This window comes from Micropterus salmoides, unplaced genomic scaffold, assembly GCF_014851395.1.
Source record: "Micropterus salmoides isolate LMB-PRFRI ecotype aquatic unplaced genomic scaffold, ASM1485139v1 Ms_hic_scaffold_18, whole genome shotgun sequence".
Lineage (NCBI taxonomy): Eukaryota > Metazoa > Chordata > Actinopteri > Centrarchiformes > Centrarchidae > Micropterus > Micropterus salmoides.
Window position 1 is genome coordinate 21,143,483 of NW_024040928.1, and position 23,105 is coordinate 21,166,587.

General features: G+C 38.3%; 1 protein-coding gene and 1 long non-coding RNA gene across 2 annotated transcripts; one reads left to right on the forward strand and one right to left on the reverse strand.

The window, feature by feature from the left end:
- The first annotated feature begins 457 nt into the window (after window positions 1–457).
- On the forward strand, window positions 458–2,965 carry LOC119909208. The gene is made up of 2 exons (XR_005445400.1): window positions 458–570; window positions 2,508–2,965. It is a non-coding gene; the product is annotated as an uncharacterized LOC119909208 (long non-coding RNA).
- A 2,242-nt stretch (window positions 2,966–5,207) lies between these two features.
- On the reverse strand, window positions 5,208–21,996 carry rab15 (RAB15, member RAS oncogene family). The gene is made up of 7 exons (XM_038727871.1): window positions 21,662–21,996; window positions 11,054–11,114; window positions 9,903–9,963; window positions 9,155–9,232; window positions 8,478–8,567; window positions 7,307–7,372; window positions 5,208–7,168 (listed from the first exon to the last, which is right to left on the reverse strand). Exons 1-7 carry the CDS (start codon window positions 21,783–21,785, stop codon window positions 7,007–7,009), a joined length of 642 nt encoding a protein of 213 aa, XP_038583799.1. The 5' UTR covers window positions 21,786–21,996; the 3' UTR covers window positions 5,208–7,006.
- Between the last annotated feature and the right edge of the window lie 1,109 nt (window positions 21,997–23,105).

Here is a 23,105-nt window from a genome sequence, read left to right on the forward strand (position 1 = left end):
GTAAAAAAAAAAATATCTCACTAAGAAAAGCTGCCTCCTGCATCTGGAAATAAGGATGATCAGATCGTTGAGAGTGAACCAAAGCAGTATAATTGCAGCCCAGAAAAACAGTGAGCTGAAGGATGCTTACAGAAAAGAGAGGAACTGCAGAATCAGGTGATGATTCTTTATGGCTTTGTTACTATGAGCAACACCTATCACATTACACATGGGCTGTCCCCAACTAAGGATTTACATAGTCCAATCAGAATCGTCAAGTCCTGCCTATAGTCGACTGATAGTCGAATCATGTGTGTTTTTGTGCGCGGCGATTGCGAGGCAGGGAGAGGGTAACAAATGCTGGCTCCGCTTTTATCTTGAGAAGCTGCTTGTCTCTATTCATTCAACTTACACTGTAAATTTCCAGCTAAACGGACGCTTATTGTTGACCCTTCCCTCGCTCTCTCTCTCTCTCGCCTGCCATTCACCGGTCTTGTAGAGAGTTTTGCGTGCATTCCCTGCTGCTAACAACTGCAAGCACGTCGCAATTCCTCACCGTCTCTTCAGCAAGTTTTCCTCTTCTTTCACTAGGTATGCGCACTGACGACCCAGGGTTAGGGGTTACAATTTTGGATTTATTTACACACTTTAAAAACATTTTTTTTTTAAGTTTTATTCTTTTTACATGTTTATTTACAACATTAAACGTTGAAATGTATATTGTAATAGGCTGTATATTAACTTATTGGGAGAAAACTGGTAGTCCTATGTAAAATCAGATGTTGAGCACCCCCTGTCGCCAAAATGGCATGATCCTTGTTTCACTGCGAAGCTTCGACTGTGAGATTGACAGTCGAACCAGGCTCAGCCCATCGAAGCATCGCATCTTCGACCATTCGGGCTCAGCTCTACAAGTTTCCCATCATCTCTTAATTACATGCTCTTTTCGCTGAGTCAAAGCAACATGAACTGCAAAATGACACTGAAGCAGTGATCACAGAACGTAAGGCAAATTTTCTCTGTTGCTGTTGTTGTTTTGGAGGGAGATATTTCTGCAGCAGACTCGCCCTTCACACTCAGTTTTTAGATATTGTTAAAGAGCATAGATCGAGGTGGTTCTTAAGAACACAGGTAGCTTTAAAAAGCACCGTGCAACCACAGGTGGTATGGGAAGATGGAGGACAAAATGATTCAATGTAAGATCTGGCTGTACAAGTAACCTTCCACCTACACTGCTACATCAGAACGTGTGATTGAGAGTCTATTTTCTCCTCTGATTTTCTGGCACGCTGTGACCATGAAGCCACAGCTCCATTTGTAAGGGAGGCATTGGCGAGGATACTGGGAAGTGCAGAGGGCGGGGGGGGGGGGGGGGGGGGGGGGCGTCTGGGTCTGGCTTGGCAGGGTGCTACAGCAGTTAATTAAAGCTGCCGGGCAGGTATTTCAGGATTAGGAGTGGGTGTTTAGAGAGGGCCTCTGGTGGCCTTTGCATTAAGTCGTCATCTCATGAGTAATAGTGGCTGTGAACACTTGACTATGCCGATTTTGATCCTACAAATGTGCTATGCGGTCGTACCAAATTAATTTGATGAGGTTCATATTTTTGCTTGGGTACTGAATATGTTTGTTACTGATACATTTGATTCATTTTGTGTTGAGATGTCATCTTGTTGACCAGCAAGTCATAGGCTACATATTTGGCTAGCCATAATACTCATGGACAAGTGTGTTATTTTTTCTCATGTTTTGTTTTCTTGTGATCACAAATAATGTTATTTCAACAAAGCAGGATTATTCATTGTCACAAATGATCAAGAGAAAAGGCCTGTTCTTATTTTCAAAATGTCAAACAATTGCGATAATGAGAATTATTTGTCAAATTATGATCATTGGAAAACATTTGTGAATTCAGGAAAAATATGTGTTGAATATGAATAAATGTGTTTATTGTGATCTTTAAAGCTGCACCAGTCAACATTTAATCACTGAAATGTCTTTGTGTAGTGTGAAACAACAAAGCCAAATCCACAGAGTGTTATATGACCCATCTCGGCAGCCTTCCCCAGGTCTAAGTAGCCTCTTTAAGCTATTTGTGGCCTATAAATTCTTCTGTCATCAATCAATTATTTTGTTTTAACAAAGAAACCCACAGCTAAAGTGACTGTCCAGCAGCAAAATTAGCAACTCGCTAATGAAGAAAGTCAAAGCCCTAGCAGCTTAAGACCCTGCAGAGTTTATGGAGAACAAAAATTAAAAGGAATGCAGGAATTGGATGTACATTAGTCAAGTAGTCTGAAACACTCATACAATGAGTGCTGAATGTTGCATCATGTTGCCTGTGTGTGTCAGCTAATGTTTGCTAACACATTAGCAAAGCAACTTTATAAAGTGTTAATATGTTGGAGGTAGGGATTTTTCAGATTGGAGTTCCCCCAAGTGAGTTTTAAAGCTTTAAAGGTAGCTAGTAGAAGCTGGCATCAATGGAGGATATAGTGGAGTAAAACTGCAATTTCCGGTTTCTCTTTCAGATGTAAGAAAACTTCACTTTGGTAGCAACTTTAATGGATGGCATTTCCAACAAGTGCAAGACCTTTGTGGGCTTATCGTCACCAGCTTGACAGAAGTGGGCAGTTGAGTGACCATGACCACGCCAGATATGATTGATATTATGGATAACAGAAACAAACAGCTACAATTATGTATTTAGCTAACTGTCGTGGAGTGTGAAGTTTTTTGTATGCTAACAAATTTATCCTTGTTTAACTTTGTTAAATCGTGAAGGGTTTCGATTCTGATTCTAAGTGCTAAGAATATTTTAGTAAACCCCAAGAACACTTTGTTCTTTCATTGAATTACAACAGCTTGTGGAATAGCTGTTAGCCTGGAGACATCAAGACTTCAGCTCTCTGTTAGTAACATGCTGACATTAATGTGCTAGCAATTAATGTTTGTGAAATAAACAACACAATTCATTGTGTTAAAGTTACCCCCTTCTTGAAAATAAGTATTTGTCTTTTAAAGCCAGGCCACAATTGTATGGTGTAAAGGTCAAGGGAATTCAGCTTGATTTGTGTGAACATGAATGAACTCTCTTCTCTGTATTTTCAGAGAGCTTGTCTGTCTTTCTCTTTCTTTCCCATGAATAGAAACACACACCCCAGATTCCAAATCAATCAATCATTTACATTTAGATAGGCTGACACACACACACACACACACACACAAACACACACACAAACACACATACACACACCATATGGCCGAATATCAGACAGCTGCAAGACCTGGAGAAATGTGGTAGTGGATTGTGTTGCAGAAAATGATGATGATGGCCTCTGCTCACAACAGCAACACTGAACTCCCATCTTGTGTACATATAAGTATGTGTGTGTGTACGTGTGTGCGGTGTGCGTGGGTGCTATGTGTCAGTGTGCAAGTTGCCTTGTTATTCTGTACGTGTGTCCGTGTGTCACTCAGCCTTGTGATAGATACTGAGCTGTCATTTCTGTCAACCAGACAACTGTTCCACATGCATATTCATCATTATGCTAATTTCACCCTGAAGAGCTTTAATGAGTTCTCACCATTAACAACTCAGATGAAGTGATGAACAAAAGCTTTGCAGCTTTTTTCCCCCTGAAATTCTTACTGAGAACCCCCCATCACTGGCGACTAATGACAAATTTATATTGGGCTACTAAACTTTTTCTGCGTACACTAAATTACCGTGTAGAGAGTTGTAGTGTACTAAAACTGTCAGGTGGGCATTAGGGTATTTAAAGTATTCAAGTTATTTTAATAAAAGTGACAACCACATGGCAGTTGCAGGATTCTGTAGCAACTCGTGGTTCTGTTTATTGCTGTAAATATTTCCTATGTAACACTATAAATGTCTAATGCGTTTCTCACCATGACACGTTTTAAGTGTCTTATACTCTAAAAGCAGGCTCTGCCAAACAAGGAGAGAATGAGATAATGGGATGAATCTGTCATCTAGTGGTACAATTAGGAAGTAATATAACTGTCTGTCTAACACCTTGTGTGCAGAGTACTGTTATGTATATTAGAGGAGCACAACTCATTGCACTGAACATCAATCTGATCTATTTTTATGTGATTTGGCACACAGCCACCATGTCATGACAATTATCAATAGGGTCCGGTAATATGATGATAAATACTATGAGAAGTGAGATGATGCAATGAAAATGTGTTAACCGAATCAATTTTGTTTGTCCCAATTGGAGGATTGGTTACTAGATCATCATCATGCAGGGGCATCGCTCAAAAGCTCCACCACTTACTACATGAACTATTGTGTGACCCTTTGATCAATGCACATGTACAATGCAGTTCATCCAACTGAAAATTAAGAACTCTGATTCCACCATAATTATCAAAATGAATACCAGCAGACTGTTTGGGAATTGCTGAACTACTGGCTTATCCTGCTTTGATAGGAAGTTGACTATTTTGAATGGATACTACTGAGACATTGGAGGAAAAAGCGTCCACCCCTTTATGAACAATGGGCCAAAACAATGGCTCAATGGGCTGCTCATGAGAGGGTCACATGCTCTCTATTGAACAAGCTTGATCAATATGGGGTCCTTCCGCTGCCTGGGTTTCTGTAACTCAGAGATCAATTTAGTAATCCAGTGTAACCAATGGACTGCTGTGCTTAACCTCAAGGAAGATGTCAATGTGTGTGTGTGAATTCTTTCCCCTGTTTTGTACTCACTGTATATGAATTCAAATCCTCCATTAAATGTGCATGTCATCAGTAACTCATACCTTAACACACAGCTCAAGAAAATAAACCGATATTCTAAATTGTGGAAAATCATATCTTTATTAGTTAGTTCTTACAACCGCATCACATCTGTACTCCTAAATATTACCTATAGCCTTCATAAGCATTGTAGATCAATGTGCTGTTGGTACATGCTTTTCTTTCCTCAACAGCTATAGTTATTTTGTTGTTTGTTTGAACATACAGCTTTAGAAGGTTTGATATTATATGTACAAATGAGGATATACACAGATATATAATCTACAAGACATTTGTTTGTGGTGTGTTGTGTCTTTGTATAGTAGTTAAGATCATGTTCTTATGGTACAATCAGTACTCATTACTCCAACATAGTGCTACAGTATGTACTCTGTCTCTATCTCATATAAAGGGGCTGATTGGTCTCAACATAAACAAGAAAAACACTGGTACTGAGTCATACATCTGCAAGTATTTACTCATCTCATATCTTTTCTTCAAGAATAACATGTTACATTTTACATGTTGTATGTAATACATTTCCACAAGTACAAGTTGAAGGAGTCTAAAAGAAAAAAACTGTTCTCGAAAACAACACAGATACATTGCGTATCTAGAGCTTAGTCCAGAACATCATTCAATACAACATACTGGCATTTCACGCGGTGCACAGATTAATTGTTTTAAGTAGCATTAACTTTTACTAAGTTGCAAAAAATGTAGCCAAAGTTCTTCCAATGGTGGTCATTCTGTTTAAGTCTACAACAGGCAACTCTGGTCAAATGCTATACTTGTATTACGGTCGGTTGATTATTAACTTCATTGAAGTTGCAATAAAAGAAAGGAAAGAAGAGTGGATCGCATGCAAAACTCTTGCTTGTCCCTTAAGTCTGAAGGGGGCAAGAAATGACATCTCTACTGGACTCTGTACAAAACATTGAGAAAAGGACATAATGACCAAGACATTATTATCTTCATAGAGGGAATATTTCAGATCATCTAGAATATCATTGTGGATTTTTTTAAACAGCCCTCTAATGGTAAAACAAAAAATTAATGGCGTATCCTCATAAGTCTATCAATCTACAATGCTTTGAAAAACATGGTATGTACAATGCATTTGGCAGTTATCAAATGATCTGTACCATAGGATATTTGCTGTTATAAACAGAGACTATAAAATGAAAAATATGTTCAGTTTTGCTACAGGGAAATTTAATCTTTTTGCTCTCAATGTTTCCCTCAATTAACAACTTATACTGGCATACTTGACTGTAAATTGTGTTTGTGTGGTCTTACATGGATGATATTCCAAGCTGCAAAACGCTCTGTGTAGCCAACATTTGAATGAAAACAACAAAGAAAATAACAGAATATCTGCATATATTCAGAATCATATTAAAGGTAGCTATTGCGAGTGCAATTGCAACCAAAAACTTTACATAGGAAAAGACAAAAAAGTTAACTAGCTTAACTCAACACTGAACACCTCCCCATTGTGTCTGCTGTTTTTGCAATGCATGTAGCACCCTCTTGTGGTGAAACTCTTACACTACATCTAATGCATTCATCGGTAGAAAGGCTATAGGGGTGCAGGAGCGCTAATACCCACATAAAGTAAAAGAGGTGGATGAAGGCCAAACGTAAGCAAGCACATTGTTGATTTGCAAGGCACCAAGCCCTATGATCAATATCAGAGACAGAGCTTGGGAAAAAGATGTGAAATACAACTTTGTGAAAAGTTTCAAATCAGTGATGGGCAATTCCAAGTCATTCCCTATGTTTTACATCAAGATTTTACAAAATCTGTAAGAAAAGATGATGAAATCTTAATTTCCAGCTCTTCTGGACGTTTTGTATTTTGGCTTTTAAACCATATGTCAATTACCGAATATGTAGTGGATAGGGATTGCATTTGGTTACATCATAGACACACTGAACAGAGCAGGAATTAGTGCTTAGACAATAAGCATTCTGTCCCATTAGGGAGGCCTGACATTTGGACCTTCAGTTGGTTAATTCACAACACATTTGGCACATTGTGGCAAAATGTTTCCACCTTTGTCCTTGAAACTGCTCTCAAACGGCTCATTAGCATTTCTGGCATTGCTCCGTGAAACAGAGGGAAATAGCTGGTTTCACAATAGCAGCTCAGTGTTCCTCTTTATTTCAACTAAAGACAAAAGGAGACACATTTTGCCCAGAGTGTGCAAAGTGTCTGCTGATAACATATTCAACTTAATTCCTGTTATTTCTTTAACACCAGCAGCCTTTGCCTTGGTCGCCCGCTGTACTGTCACAGAGTCCTTCCTCTTCCTCCAGAGCAGCAAGATTAATCTCGTCATTAATGGACATCCGGAGGAGATCCAGGTCCTTTTTATTGGCTGCCAGCACCTGTTCAGCCAGTCGTGTGAAAGTCTTGGAGGGAAGCACAGTCATAGGATAAGAACAAGACAAGAGAAATAAAAAATGCACTGTCATTTATCAAGTCACTTCCATGTTACTACTCTGTACATGGCTAGAGATTCTGAGCAGTGGCTATCCAGATCACATCACCTCTGTTATATTATGGTTGGTGAAGGCACTTGTCTCAAAGAAGTCCATTCCATAAGCCTTAGCTAGCTGCAAGACAGATAACAGAGACATATTTTACTTTGCTGAAAAAAACACTTCTGTTTTATTGTTTTTTGGATTAGTAGCACAGACAACTGACGACTAGTTATTTGCTTTCACACAGGTGCAATGTGGGGTGCTGGCTGTCAGATTTAGTTGTGTTTTCAAGAGCAGCTTTTAATGAAAAATCAAAGTAACCATAGACTGTATAAAAGAAGTGGACGTCACCCATTGGTTTGTGGAATACCATTTTGAAGCCCCGAGTTTGACATTTTGGCCGTAGTCACCTTGGTTTTATGGAACTGGAAGTTCGAGAGGTTGAGCTGGTAAGGGTGGGACACACATTTCTGCACTTTCTTTACTGTGGTAGAGACTTGTTGGCAATGTAGCCACACCCTACAGCATACCCTGGTTTATCGTGTATTTTCCTCTAAATGGGACCATAATTTACTAAATGAACATCATGCTGTATTGAAGAAGACTTGCAACTACTGAGTGAGACCATAAACTCATCAGCAAAGTGTTTATTGAGGTAATAAATCGAGTGAGAAGTGGGGTAATTTTTTTAATTTCTATGCATTTCTGTGCATTCTGACTGCAGCCATTTTAGTCGCCCCTTCTGGCCATTAGAAACAATGCAGTTTAAAGGCACTTTTCAGACCTGAAGGCTACGTCCACATCTTTTATACAGTCTGTAGAGGCAACAGGAGGCAAAGCATTAGTCTTGATGTGTCAGGGCCTTTAGAGCTTGCTTATGGACCAGACACAAATGCCTGACTAAAACTACACCAATTTTATGTTTTGGTGAACTTGGAACCAATGTTTCAAATAGAAAAAAAATCCAAGAAGCGATATGACATTTTGCTTAACTCTAATCATGATTTTATTACAGAGCTGAAAATTAATCCAATGATTTCAACATATTGGGGAACCTGGAGTAGGTACCTCTGTAAAGGAATAGTTCAACCTTTGGGATTGCGTTCTTGTCAAGAGTAAGATAGAAGGTTGATACCACTCTCATGTGAAATTATTAGAATATATAGAGTTACAGCTCAGAGGCAAAAAAAAACATTCAAGTCTAATAATCCATTGTGAAATCCACCACTTGACCCACCTTGATACCTTGCTCTGTAGCCACCTGCCTCTTGTCCACATCATCTGACTTGTTCCCTACGAGGATCTTCTGGACCTTGTCAGGAGCATACTGCAGGGGTTTACGTGAAAAATTAGACATATGTACGTATAAGGAAGATGAATTAAAAACAAAATTAAAGAGAGAGGGAGAGAAAGAGAAATTTAAAATGTCAAGAGAGTGCAGTGGGGAGAAACACAGGAGTGGAAATGAGACCTAAATTAAAAGTAAATGGGAATCGTGCCAAGATCAATAGAGTATATATTCAGACAGACCCATAGAGGAAATTAGGTCCATAATGAATTAATAGAATAAAATCATCTGGGGAATGACAGGGGAAAGCAGGGCAGACGAGATTGCTTCATGAAGACTCCAGGCTGATTGAAAAATGTGACTATAAGAAGGAAAGAATGTTCTCCTTCCAATATCTATGACTTCACATTTAAAAATATAATGAAGTTATATGAAAATTAAGATGGAACATGATAAACACAGCAAAGCAGTATCTGTCAGGCCAAAGCATTTGGTTTTTCATGTCTGGCATCTGTTTATTGTCAACCTGAAGCCTCTGCACAGTAAGTAGTTTTGTCAGTGTTGCCCTTTCTACAAAGTGAAAAATAACGCCTGTTGATCTCAAATCCCCAATCTCTGTGACTCACCTCATCCACGTCACTGGCCCACTTCATGATGTGTTGGAAGGATCGCTCACTCGTGATATCATACACCAGGAAGATTCCCTGAAGAGAGATGTCCAAAGATTTAAAAAACAGATGAGATCCAGCACATTTTAATGCACTTTAGAGTCATGTTTTTTTTTTAAACAAACATTATCAATTGATCCAGGATTTTAAAATACATTTTGAAACATTCATATGATTCCTGTAAACAAACCAGACCACCACTTAGAAAGTTGGCAGCCTCTACCAACAATTCATTTGACATTGTAAGCCACTGGCTGGCTTTGTAGCACTACACAGGAACAGGTTACTTTTCTTCCAATTTCATTTCCAGTTTCTGGTAAATGAACAATTCAATTTCAGCCAGTTTAACCTCTTTAGCAGCCCGAAGCAAAGGGAAAATTCATACACAACAATGTCAGTGTGCTGGTTGTGTGTGGCCGTGAAGACCTTGGCTACTTGCAACATCCTCTGGGAGGGAAAGGGACATGTAGTCTTTTTAATATAAGAAACAGTACATTTAAAATACCACTGGCGTGAGATCAAATCCTGATACCTGAAGTGGTGCCAAGTATGAGGCATGAATTATTCTCATAGCTGTAACAAATTTAATTTCAAAAATGAATTTGATTTAAATTTGTTACGCTACTCTGTGGTAATAATATTACACTAATGTGTGGGAAATCACTTGCAGGAGCAGAGTCAATGGGGGAGACTTGAGGTCAACTACCTGGGCTCGTCTGTAGTACTGCTTAGTGATGGTCTGATATCTCTCTTGGCCTGCAGTGTCCCTGGAAAGACAAGAAGCATATACGAATAAGAAGATACACAAATCCATTTGTGAGAGTGTAATGTGACAATATGACCAGGCCAGTAACCAGAATTTTTATAGACACATGTCCAGAATCTTTAAATGTTTCGTCATTTAGATGATCACTGTTCAATGTAAACTATGTATCTGTGAAATATAACGTAACTTTTTCTATTGTGTTTTTTTTTTTTTTACAACTTTTGATGAAATAAAAAACAACAGCATTAAGCTGAAGAGGGTTGTTTAGCCATGCTAGTGTGTGGCAGGGCTTTGGTGAAGGCATTTTCAGTCCACAACTTTGGTCCAGACTGAAATATCTCTTCAACTACTGGATAGATTTCTGTGAAATATGTTAAAGATATTCAAGGTGCCTAATAATAAAGTCTCATTACTTTGATAGTCCCCTTAATTTTGATCTAGCACCGACATAAGGTAAATTTTTAGATGTGTCCAGTACATACTTACATACAATAGGCTACTTTGATTAATAACCAAATACTTCCAAAACTAATGACTTTCCCATTAGCCTCAGCTGTACTTTGTGATTAGTGCTAATTAGCTAATATTAGCATGCTAACAGGCTAAACTAAGTTGGTGAACATGGTAAATCTTTCCTTCTAAACATCAATATGTTAGCATAGTCAGTCTGAGCATGTTAGCATTTAGCTCAAATCACCCCTGTGCTAAGAACAGAGTCAGAGAGCCACTAGACTAAAAATTAGGTTTTTAAAATTCGGTATTTCTGCATTATCAGCTCATGGCCGCTACAGTGTGGCTAAGTTTAGGAAATCATGGCTCCAGTTTATAAAAGCCACTATTAATTGCAGGTTTATGACAGGACACAAACTCCAGTGTCCTGAATGAAAGTACTATTATCAAATTAGCTTAAACCTTACAGGTTGCTAAACCTCAGAAGTCCCCAGAAAAAAATCAAACAAGACCTCTGTGTTCAGTGGTCGATACAGGGACCTGAACATGATCTATTATAAAACCACAAATATTGATAGCTATAGCATATTTGCAAATGAATAATATCCTCTCTACTAACTACTGTTGTGTAACAACATTACCATATCTGTATCCGCACTTTGATACCATCTATTACTAGTGTCTTCATTTTGAAGTCGACTCCTGTAAGAGAGAAAAGATGTGGTTAGGAAATATAATATTACATTCACAGAGGAGCTCTGAATGTGTTTTATATTCCTCCAAACATGTGAGTGCTATGCTTAGGCTAAATGTTCTGCATGTTCTCAGAGGCAACTTTCTACAGAATAAGTGACTTAAATCAATTAACCCAGCATGTCTTTTATAGGCAGAGGTTCAGCGGTATCTGCTGTAGCTTTGTAACATCACAGAGGGCATTAATGCAACAAGAGCCACATCATCCCAGTACAATCAGCCTGTTAGAGAGGATTGGGCTAATGATCCAGTGAGCTGAGTCCCTATTTGGTTCAGTTCTCTGCATCAGTCACATGGGAGGTGAAAATAAGCGAGAAGGGCAAAGCGATAGCTGAGAGCTGCATAACACCACAGAGGAACAGATGAGAGAAAAGAAGCAGAGCTGAGATGGAGAGGGGTCGCTCATGCTTCAGTGATCTCTGATTTATTTCAGACGACTGAGTGTGATATTGTACATAGACAGGAAATCACAGGCAGGGCGGATGTTTTTCTTTTATGTTTTTATAACAGAAACTAAATCCATCTATTGATTATGTCCCCAGAGATGTATTTTCTTCAGGGTGCAAAAAGACCACTAGACATTTTAAGTCTCTATCCAGGATACAACATAGTGCTATCACTCCTTTTAGAAATACTGAGGTCATCTAAATCAACCAGCGCAATGCCACCTCCCCTGTATATTCTTCACTAGGCACAAACCAAACTGCAAATGATATGTTTGGTAAACTTCATTGCCCTACATGATGACCTAAATGTTGTTTCAGATCTTCTCTACACAGCCAGGTGTGTAGTTCTGGTGGGAAATCCACATTGCAGTCAAATTTCAAGATATTTAGCCTAAAGAATATCAGAATCTTAAAAGTCTTAAAACCCCCAACATGTGCAAAGCATATGCAGTTGCAGAAAGTGAACTCTTTATTACTATAAATATTACAGAGGATCATTGATGGATTACTGCACAGGCCTACTGGGCACAGGGGCCCCTAAGATACAACCTCAGTTTGAAGTGACTGTTATTTACATGTCTTGCTGAAATAAACGGGCCCAGTTAAAAGTAAATGTCTCGATTGTATTTTATTTTTGCTCCTGAGCAATTGAAGTATCTGCAAATACTTCAGTGAAACCAATCAAATCAGAAATTAGGTGTCCCATCGCTTCAGTATAATAACATCTGCTGTGTCGAAAACCTTTGGGAAGGCTTTAGACAGCCTCTCTTTATCTACAGCATGAATAAAACACTGATGTTCAGGTAGTTTTCTACCAACAGCAGTGCCTTTACTTTTAAAGTTCTGTTTTTGAGAAACATAAACATTTTGCTTAAAATTATGGTTAACCTGCAAAGTGCCACTAAAATGATAGAAAATCATGACAAGCAACACTGCCCTGTCTGGGGGTGACTTGCTGCTAGATAGAAAGGGGGCGTTTTACATTTCTTTGCCCAGGGCCCCACTGTATCATAATCCGTCCAATGCTGAAGACATGACCTAATTGATCGCTATACTGTTGGTCCTCAATGGTAGTTATGGCCCTGGTACTACTGTAAACTTATACTAACAATAATAACAACACTAGCAATAATAAACATATTCTTGTACATCTTGATGACATACAATTGAAATGCCTAAATATATAAAATATAAATATAAACTCTGCTAAATTCCTTCCTTCTTGTCTTTTCTCTCTATGACTGTCTCCTCAGACTAATGCATTCAAGTCGATAAAAAGCAAAGTCACAGGCTTCTAAACCGCACTAATCAATTAACAGTTCATCCCAATTAACCTGACACTCAACACCCGTGTGTCACAGTTGGCATCACGCTCAGAGAAAGAGCTAACTGATTCACATAACGGGAAGAATTGCGGTGTTGTTTTCTATAACTGCATTTCTGCAAGTTTTATAATCTGAGAGATTGACATAAGAAAACAGCTGACAGATGCACAGTAGCTGGACTGGCTGATTTTAGACTGTGTGTTTGGAATAATCTGGAGTCCAATGACTCCACGGAGGCTAGAGACGCGACAGTGTGGGGCCTCATTTAAGTCATGAGGAAGCTTTTGCTTTTGACTAGACAGCATTCAGACCAAGACTAAGTGAACGGTCAGCATAACAATCTTGCCTTGCCTGAAGCTTGAGAAGAGAGAGGAGATAATGAAAAAGAGGCCGTCTTCCCTCGTCATTGTCCAGCTGTATTAAACACTGCATTAAGCTCCAGTCAGAAGTTATCCATGCAAACAGCATTGAATTAAATATGAAATGCAGATTGGACAAATGGATTCTTTGGCTGTACAGTGGTTGTTTACAGCAAGGGGGTGGACCAAATCTGGAAACTTGAACATAAATCAAGATCACTACACAGGCATATGAGAAAGAATAAAAATCAGCAGTCAGTCTCAAAAAATTGTACATTTTGAGTTCCATTTACAAAAAAAGGGTGATTTAATACACACTGTCTGCCTCCTACTGCTAAACAACTAAATTGTATTTGTCTGCATTCTTTTTCTGCATTGTTTTATACCAGCCGAGCAAAATGAGGATGTTTAATAGAAGCAGGTGCACTCTCGTGGTGCAAACCATAGTGCAAACAATGAATGACACAACAGACCGAGGCTGTAAAGAAAGTATTTCTCTATAAGTTGTTTGATATTCAAAATATCCTTGGTCCAAGGGAACAAATTTGCCTGCAGGTTCTCAAATGTAAACTGAAATCCAGTGCACTCGATCGACAGACTGTAAAGGTTGTTACTACTGTTTTTATATGTTTTAATTGAGTCGTTACACACACAACCCCTGATACTGAGTTATGCTGAACTGTTTCTGTGAGACTTTATAGTTATAAGAAGAAGTTATAAGAATAAGTCAGCTGTAATAGCTTTAAGATATGTTCACAAAATCACGAAGAATGGCCTGGAACAAAAAAAAAACCTTCTCCACGTTCATTCTCTACAGAAGGAACTGTGACCGTGGGGACAAGCAAAATATACAAAGAAAGACAGCAATTAATTTAACATGGCAGCATTTCACAATCAGGAGTGTGAAAGCCATGTAAAAACTAATCGGTACACTCCCAAAATTGACTTGACTAATTACCAGAATGACTGTGTTCGACTACGCAAGACGGATTAGGCGGTGACACATGTCAGTGTGCTGTAGGTAATGGTGACAGGCTCACTAATGGATGGACGGATGGATGCTCTGGCAGTGACACAAATTCACTGGGGAATGGGTCTGTCATCCACGGTTATTATTACAAGCAGAGGACAGCCAACAATTGTCAGCAGCTGTTGTCTTCAGGGCACAGCAGGACAGGGGACAAACATTTTTCTTTCAATTATGAACTTTATTCATCAATCTGTACTCAACAATTAAGCTTTGAATTGACCCACTGTCTGAAGTGAAACATGTACAAAAATGACTCAAATACCAGGCTTAGATTTAAGTCAAACTCATAACTGAAAATCTTTTCCAGAAGGACAAGAACAAAAACTAAGGGGGTTGTGTTAAAAATAAAAAATAAAATGTAACCAAGAAATTCAGGAAAGAAGAATTTTGAGGCTATGCTTGAGCTAAACCTATATATATTAGCTAATGTTGCTTTGTCACAGATATATTGATATATACTGTACATTAGGGGAAACAGGTAACAAGAAATTGCAGTGCAGAAATACCAAAGATATGTCTGATCATTGAAGATCATTTAAGATCTCCATTACATAGTTTGTTCCCTGAACCATTAATTTATCAGCTGTAAAATGTCCCATTCAGTACATATATTAAAAAATAAACTAATTTAAAGGATCCTTATTATTTATAATTATTATGTTAAATACATCAAGTCTATTCACACAATTTGTGAAATATCACATATGTGAAAATTAGCTTTTTATGGATCCAAAGGGAGCTGTGTGAAATGATAAACTGCCTCAAGTGATGTCACTTGAGTCTGCGTTGGTTGGTGGTGAAAACTACAAAGAAAGTAAAAAGTAAAAAGTAACAATTAATCTCGAGGTGTGGACAAAGAAGTGAGCCTACCAGAACTCTGTAGCCAGTTCCTGATCTTTGTTTGAAACTACTGGCTCGAGGTGACATTAGCTGCTACCAGCATAACGCACCCAAATCGCCGACTGAAATGTTGGTGGTCGTATTGGCATCAGTTTTGACAAGGAAAAAGAAAGTTAAAATAAAATCTTTTTTTTCACACACATGCGCGCGCTTACTGTTTAATTTATTTATTTTATTTTTAATATATTTTTATTTTTTAACACACAAACACGCTTACTGTTGTATTCATTTATTTTATTTTAATTTTTAATATATTTTAATTTTTTAACACACACACTTACTGTTTTATTTATTTATTTTATTTAAATTTTTAATATATTTAAAAAAAATTTAACACACACACTTGCACTTACTTGTTAAATGAAATGTATGGGGTTGATTGTTCTTATGTAGTTTGTATGATGCTTTGGCTATATTATTGTTACACATTCATGCAAATAAAGTTAATTTGAATTTGAATTTGAAAGTGTGGAATAAAAACGATGATATCTCTGGTTCTGCTGCATCGATTGTGATATTTGATATTTGAACTGTCAGTTATCAGTCCAACAATGTTATAGGAGTTAAACGCGTGTTTACATTAAAACAAAATTGGACAACATATCATTATGGTCGGGCTAGAGTCTACACCTCATAATTTCCTCATACTGTGTAATGACCATATATGGTAACACTACTGCTCCAGATCCACATCAAAATCTAAGTTATTCCTCGGTTCAAAGCCTAAATTTCCATCACATTTAATTGAAATCTGAAGGAAAGATAGATTTCCAAAGTCATGGTCAACTCTGCACTTTCACACCTAGGCCACCAGGGGACCCCTGTTTTTGAGATATCCCACTTCTGTTTCTAACAAACAAACACGACCACAAATAAAACTTCTTTAGCAGAGACATCATATTATACCTTTTTGTTCCTAGAAAGCCAGGAAGATGTCAAGGCTATGACAACCCCATAGATTTCTTTGATAACCTCTTTATGTGATGATAGCCATCTGTGGGGGCTGCCCGGCCTTTTAGACTAATGAGCTTGTCAAGCAGCAGTGGGATGGTAAGACCAGGCCGTGACCATAACACGACTGGGATCACCACTATCAGGGACAACTGCTTATTGAGCATAGGGCAGGGCTGGGCTCGTACTTCAAAGGCAATGTGACAGGCAGGCGCTCCGAGAGTCCGGTGACGAGACTGCCGAGGTAACGGTGAGGAATATTAAACTCAGCAGTGTGACTGAATACCATTACTAAATCATCTCTACAGCTGCTCTTTGATAGAGAAATGTGCACATCCCATGCCCAGATGAAAGTCAGAACAGAGTGACCTGTTAAAAAATAATTAGGTACCTGGATGAGTGAAGGTGTATTAGTCGCTTAGGTAAAAACCAAATTCCTGCTGCTCCAATGTTTTCAGTCAGCTAGTTTGGTTTTTACTGATATTGATGTTGACTGTGGACTCAAAGTTGGAGCTTTTATTTGATAGTGAGTAGTAAACAGGGATTAAAGTCATATATGTTGTAAATCCTGCCATGTGTGCTATTTTTTGTTATCTATATTTATAACAAGTATAACATTTATTGTCAAAAGGCCTTGGTGAATCAAATCAAAGGCAGCAATCTTTGAAAGGCTTTTTTTAATGGAGGCCTTGCTTTGTGGTTTCAATTCTATTTTGTGTGAGATATTCTTTGACGGTGTGAATACAAACCCAACTGTCCTTCAACTTCTTAAAGAAAAAAACGCTCAAAACCACAAGGTTAAAATATATCTGCTGCATTTCGTGCAGCCTGTAAAGACAATTTACTGTCAATGTAAAGGTTTCCTGTTGATCTGTGGTAGAATGCCAAAAAACAAGGCCACACCGGAAATCATTACAGCCCCATTTTGTTACATCCACTCCTTCTTTTTAACACAAAGAGCTCTGACAAGTTTTGGATTTTAAAGTTAGACATTAATTCATTGTGTTGGCTATTTTAAACTTTTGTCAGATATCTGTGCATTGATGGGTATGTAAGTCAGTTGAAAAAAAAGATTGAGAGAAACTGCCTTCTTTAAACCAAAGGCAAAGTTGAAGCATGGACATAATCGACTAATTGTACACTGCAGATGTGTCATGTAATCAAATTCCAACTAAAATATAGTCACTTTTGTGGTAAACAAGAAAGTGCCAAAGGTATACATGTACTCTGAAACAAATTTGAAATTCTATTAACTTGAAATGGAAAGTAGTATAAATATGGTTAAGTTGTTTTAACTTGAAACTGTACGTTAGAATAATGCAGAAATGTATGTCGGCTAGACTAGTTAAGGGACGTTTTCTTTGCACTTTCTTGCAGTTCAATCAACTAAAAAACAACGAGGCATCAGATTTATCAACATGAATTTGTGAGTGGTAACAAAGGCAATCTTCTGGTTGAGTTAACTTGCATTTTCAAGGCAGCAGATGAACTTGCTTTTCAACGTTAAACTAACTTTTACAGTGCAGGAGAAAGCCATGTTAAAAAGTTAAACTCTCATAAAGCCCAATTAAAGTACAGAAAACAAACAAATCAGTGGGCACCGCTGTCCAACTACTTTTGTATATTTCTGTTCTGGGGCTGATTTTTCATGGTTTCAGCCAAGCCCCTTAGTTACAGATTACAATGATATTTAAGACAACTCTGTGCTTCCACGTTTGTAGCAGAAGTTTGGGGAAGGCCCTTTCATGTTTCAGCATTGGCAATACCGTGGCACACAACAAGAGGTCCATATGGTTTTCTGATGTTGGTGTGGAAGTACTTGACTGGCCTATACGCCTGAACTCAACACGATGAATTGAAATTATGTTTTTGTGGCTGAAAGCAAATCCCTCATACAAGGCCTTAGCTTAGTTTCACCCGCTTCAATTGAAACGGGCCCCGCCATCCAAAGGGCCCCGACTGACATGCAAGAATTCAATAATTCACCCACTTTTAAAATAAACTACTTATTTCACTCAATGCATAGAGACATAAACATGGGAAGAATGGGTGCTTCAACCTACTCAGCCCCCCAAAAATCTGGCATCATAAAAACCATCAATTGATCATAAAAAATACAGCAGAGAGAGAGAGAGGTAGAGCTCAGACCGGCGAGAGAGACAGGAAGCATGCGAGTATGAACAGAAGCGTGGACGTGATAATAGCATTTTCCACAGTTCTGTGGTTTATCAGTGAAGTGTATGAACTACACTGCAGACTGGAGTCTCTGTTAACAGTGACAGCCACTCATATCCTCCATGAATCCGTATCCTCACTGCGCTGCATTATTATGAACTGTGATGAACTGGTCGTGGTCACACCTCTCTCTCGTCCAGGTGCTGTCTCTCCCTATTCCTCTCCTTCGGTTCTCACGCATTAGTTCCTGGTGGTGACTGCGTTGTTGCTGTGGCTGCTCTGACAAACAGTATGTTGGTGCTCAAGAGTGCTGTCTGCTGTAGTGTAAAACCTTCTCAAATTGTTGCAAATTGTTGTTAATATGTATTAGATTTAAGTTATCCTAAAACATGAATATCAATAACAAAAACACTTTAGTATTACTATAAAGAATTAGAAATTCCACAAACAATAATAATAAAATAGGCAATAAAAATAGTTCAGTATCAGTATCACTATAGTAATTCTATGTTTTTTGGAACACACTAGAAAATGACAATATTAATACTAGTTGAGTTGGCTATGGTGATCTTACAGTTAAGTTATAGTTAATACTATAGTTCTTCCTGTAGTAGTACTACCCTATGGTTTTTAAGGGAATTACTATAGTATACTATATTATTTAAATTGTATTACTCTAGTGTTTTCTATAGCTTCTATCGCACGCACTACAGAAAGTTACTAGAAATACTACACATTTACTATAACATCATCATATTATTACTATAGAAATGTTCTTTCATGTGTTCAAAAAACAACTACAGAAACACTAACATACTACAGTAATAATAAAAATAATATCATAATACTACAAGATGTCCAAATCAATCTTGTGTTAGCGTTAATATGCGAGTGAAGGCAGTTATGACAGCATATTAATGCACATTAATGTTTTGGAATGAGACATTCAATTGCATAGGAGTAATGTTTGGGTATCCACATACGGTATATGCATGCATTAATCATTACACTGTTTGCTGGGAACCCTCTGTCTATACAAAAGCAGGAGATGCTAAATAAGACAGCCATCATCTTTTTATCCTCCAATGTTTATGGAATAACTTTGTTGTATACAATGTGTGAGAGGTCCTGCAGTTTTTGAGGTAATTAGGAGAAAAATCTCGGCAGGTGGACTTTAACGGAAACTGATGAATCATGGAGTTACCCATGAGAGAGATACGGAGAGAATATATATCCCTCTGTCACCATGAAGGTTGGGAAATTATTTATTGATCCTCTGCAGGAGAGCACCGATGGTGGTCACTCTTGATCTCTCTTTCTCTCTTTGGACTTTGTTGGGCTTGTTTAGTCTGAGAAGAGGAGTTTGAATTAATGCAGACCCATGAAAGACCTCCCACCATGTCTTATAGACAGTCTGCTGCGCTCAACTATTCAGCCCAATATAAATATCCACCGCCTGCACCAACACAAGAGCCTGATTTCTAAGCATCCAGCTGTGGTTGTGAACACTTTGTACACTGCAACAAAAGCACAAAAAGATCACATGCAGACGGGCTGAATCTTTCTTTTAAGAAACATCAGAGAGGCTTGCAATGCATGATATAAACACAACTCTACGGGGAGAAAGTTTCCTGTAGGGCGCTATAGGTGCAAGATTTAAAATTGCATACTGCGGTCTTACCAAGTATATGTGAGCATTTATCATTATTGGAGCAGGTGAAACAACAAGTGTTTAAAGTTAAGTGCGATGAGGCTTGTGTAATGAGCAGAAGAGTCTAAAACTTGAGTTGTGAGTGTTTGCAAGGCTTCACTAAGCTCTCAAAAATTATAATGGCTTTAAATTGACCCCAAAAGCATCCATGCAAAGACAAAAGCTGTCCAAAATATGTTGAAAAATTCTGAAAAAAAGAACAATTATTTGTTGTTAATTAATTGTTCTCTCACTGTCTTTTCAGGAACCAACTGTCTGCAAATCCCAGCCAGGCCACAAGTTTCATGATTTATCGTCTTGACCGTATTAAGAGAACATATTCCCTCTTTTCAAGGAAAAGTCAGCCAGTCTGTATTTTGTTTTCTCCTTAGTAGGGCCAATTACTGCAAGCCATGTCAAAAAAAAAAGTTGTTGCTACCTCAAAGAATGGGAGGAATTATCTCTATAGCCTGAACACTCACACACACTGAGCACAAACACACACACACACACACACACACACACAGAAATGACAGCCCAGTTGCCACAGAAGAAGTGATAAGAGGCACCACAGCAGCATGTGAAAAAAGGGCAGTGCTTACTGCACATCCTTATTTCCCTCAGCTCAAAGTGAAGCATGTTAATGCACCTGTCATATTCTGCACTCTGAATCACAACTATGGAAGCAGATATAACGCATAGACCATGTTAACTATGTGGAAAGAGGCTGATTCAGCTTTGCTGAGTCAATAGTCATCTTCAGGGATGTTGCAAATCCATGACCACATGTAGGAACAGATAGTGTTAGTTTGTTAGTTAGGAGTTGTTGCTTTTTTTTGTAACTTGATAAGTCATTTGGTCCATACTACATCAGAAACTGGTCAAAAATGCCCACAATAATTTGCCAGGGTCTCAAGCTGATGCCTTGAAATTGTTTTTTTTTTTTTTTTTTGGTAAACAAAATCTAAACTCCAAATGTATTCAGTTTACTGTGATTGGTGGAGGAAGCTGAAACCATCAAATGTTTTTCTTGAAAACCAATTGAAATAATTGATCCATAGTACTGAATAATTTTGTTCCATGGTTATTTGGCATGAAGAAATTGAGACTGGGCCATGGGTGTACTAATTCTGCTTACTAAAATACTGAGATAAAACTATTCTTCATTTTGATCAGGAACCTGGAGCCAGCTAACACACACCCTGGGAGTCCCACGAGCAACCTACCCCCTATGCCTTTGCTATTATTTTGTATGGCACTTGGTTACACTGTCGGTGCCAAAGGCTGATAGTTGGAAAACTCATCTGCATGGCTGCCAAGTATTGGCTCTTCCCTTTTAGGGCTTCCCCGATGACTGCAATCACGTTGATTGAATAGTTAACATTCTCGTTATTCCACGTAAATATAGCCTAAGTTATTCTAATTACATCACAACAAAGTCCTAATCAAATCTAAATTACGGAATTTAAAGTGAAAATGTAATGGCCACAAAGAGAGGGTGATGCGCAAACAATCATGAACAGAAAACGCCGAAAGACCATGCATGCAATGGAAATGCTCATTAAAGCAAGTAATGAATAAAATTCAAGAAATTACTTCATGGTGGCGGTGCAGTCTTACCGATGGTCGAAATGTGAGAAGGGTGAAATTCATTGTCCGTGAATCTGCAGAGCAAACATGTTTTCCCAACCCCAGAATCTCCGAGAAGCAGGAGTCGGAAGAGCACATCGTACTGCTTTGCCATAGTGTTGGATATAGTGTTGAATTAAAAAAGCCCCAGTCAGCTAACTCAGCGATTGACCAGTCCCTCCCCTCCTGCATCCCATGTCTGCTCAAATGGTCAACATAAAGCTTTGGCTATGCTTCTTTTTCTTCACTGATTCTGGGTCGGTGGGGAACAAAACAGGGATGCTCCAGCTTCCCAGGCAGCCTCCAGCTTCCAGTGGGCGCGGTGGACCATTGTCATGTAAGACTCAATGAGAAAAGGAGACTTCCGGCAGTGCTTTCCAACATAAAAGCCTAAGGCACTTGAGATTTATGTGGTTCAAAGATGATTAGATAAATGTTTTGGTGGCAAATTCATAGCACGATTGGTTTCCCTCCCCACAAGATATCTTTATAACAATATGAATGTCAGGATAATATTAAACCTGTGAAATCTTTATCTATCTATTAGTCTAGTTTTGGTGTTATTTCCATCTATGAATTAAATTAAGGCATATATATATATATATATTGTGGCCACGAATTAATATATTTTCTGTTAATGTCACCAGGGGGGCTCCATAGGACTCCTATTTCATGGAAGAGGATTATTGAGCCTGTAAATGCCCCCGCTAGACGTTTCTAAAGGTGCATGTGCATGCATTGAATAACACCACATCTCAAATGTCAACCTGTGTGCTAACTGTGTGGCAGTGATCAATAAAGTGTGAACATCAGTGGCATCATCCCCTTTTTCTAATTGGAGAGCTTGAAATGTTCCAGAATTTTCTAATCAGCTATTTACAAACAAATAAGCAATTTATTAATTTGCCACTAACTAACACACTGAACCTGGAGTTTAACTTTGAACTGTGTAGCCTACATTGCACAAATTTTTTATTCTTTATGTCTCATATTGCGAATGTTTGCACATTCCTTCTTAATTACCCTGTGTACATATTGTTTGCATTTTATGTGTTACTATTATTGTATTTTTTGTATACTGCACATTTTTGAGCTCTTTACTATATTTATGTTTATCAATCAATCAATCAAACTTTATTTCTAAAGCACATTTAAAACAACCGGGTTGACCAAAGTGCTGTACATTGACATGAAACAGTAAATAGACAAAATACAGCACCAGACAAATACAACATACAGTTCTCGTGCCAGATTAAAAGCCAAGGAATAAAAATGTGTTTTAAGTCGCAATTTAAAAACCGGTCTGACATGAAGAGGCAATTCATTCCACAGGCTGCGACTGAGAAAGCTTGTTCCCCCTGCTCTTGAGCCGTGTTTTAGGGACAACAAGAAGAGACCTTGAAGGAGCATGTGGCTTCAACAAATCAGTGATTAT

Coding starts and splice junctions, on each gene's coding strand:
- rab15 (XM_038727871.1), bottom strand. CDS start 21,785: ATGGCAAAGCAGTACGATGTGCTCTTCCGACTCCTGCTTCTCGGAGAT. Junction 9,964..11,053: donor AAAGTGCGGATACAGATATG/GTAATGTTGTTA, acceptor TTGTCTTTCCAG/GGACACTGCAGGCCAAGAGA. Junction 9,233..9,902: donor AGTACTACAGACGAGCCCAG/GTAGTTGACCTC, acceptor ATCTCTCTTCAG/GGAATCTTCCTGGTGTATGA.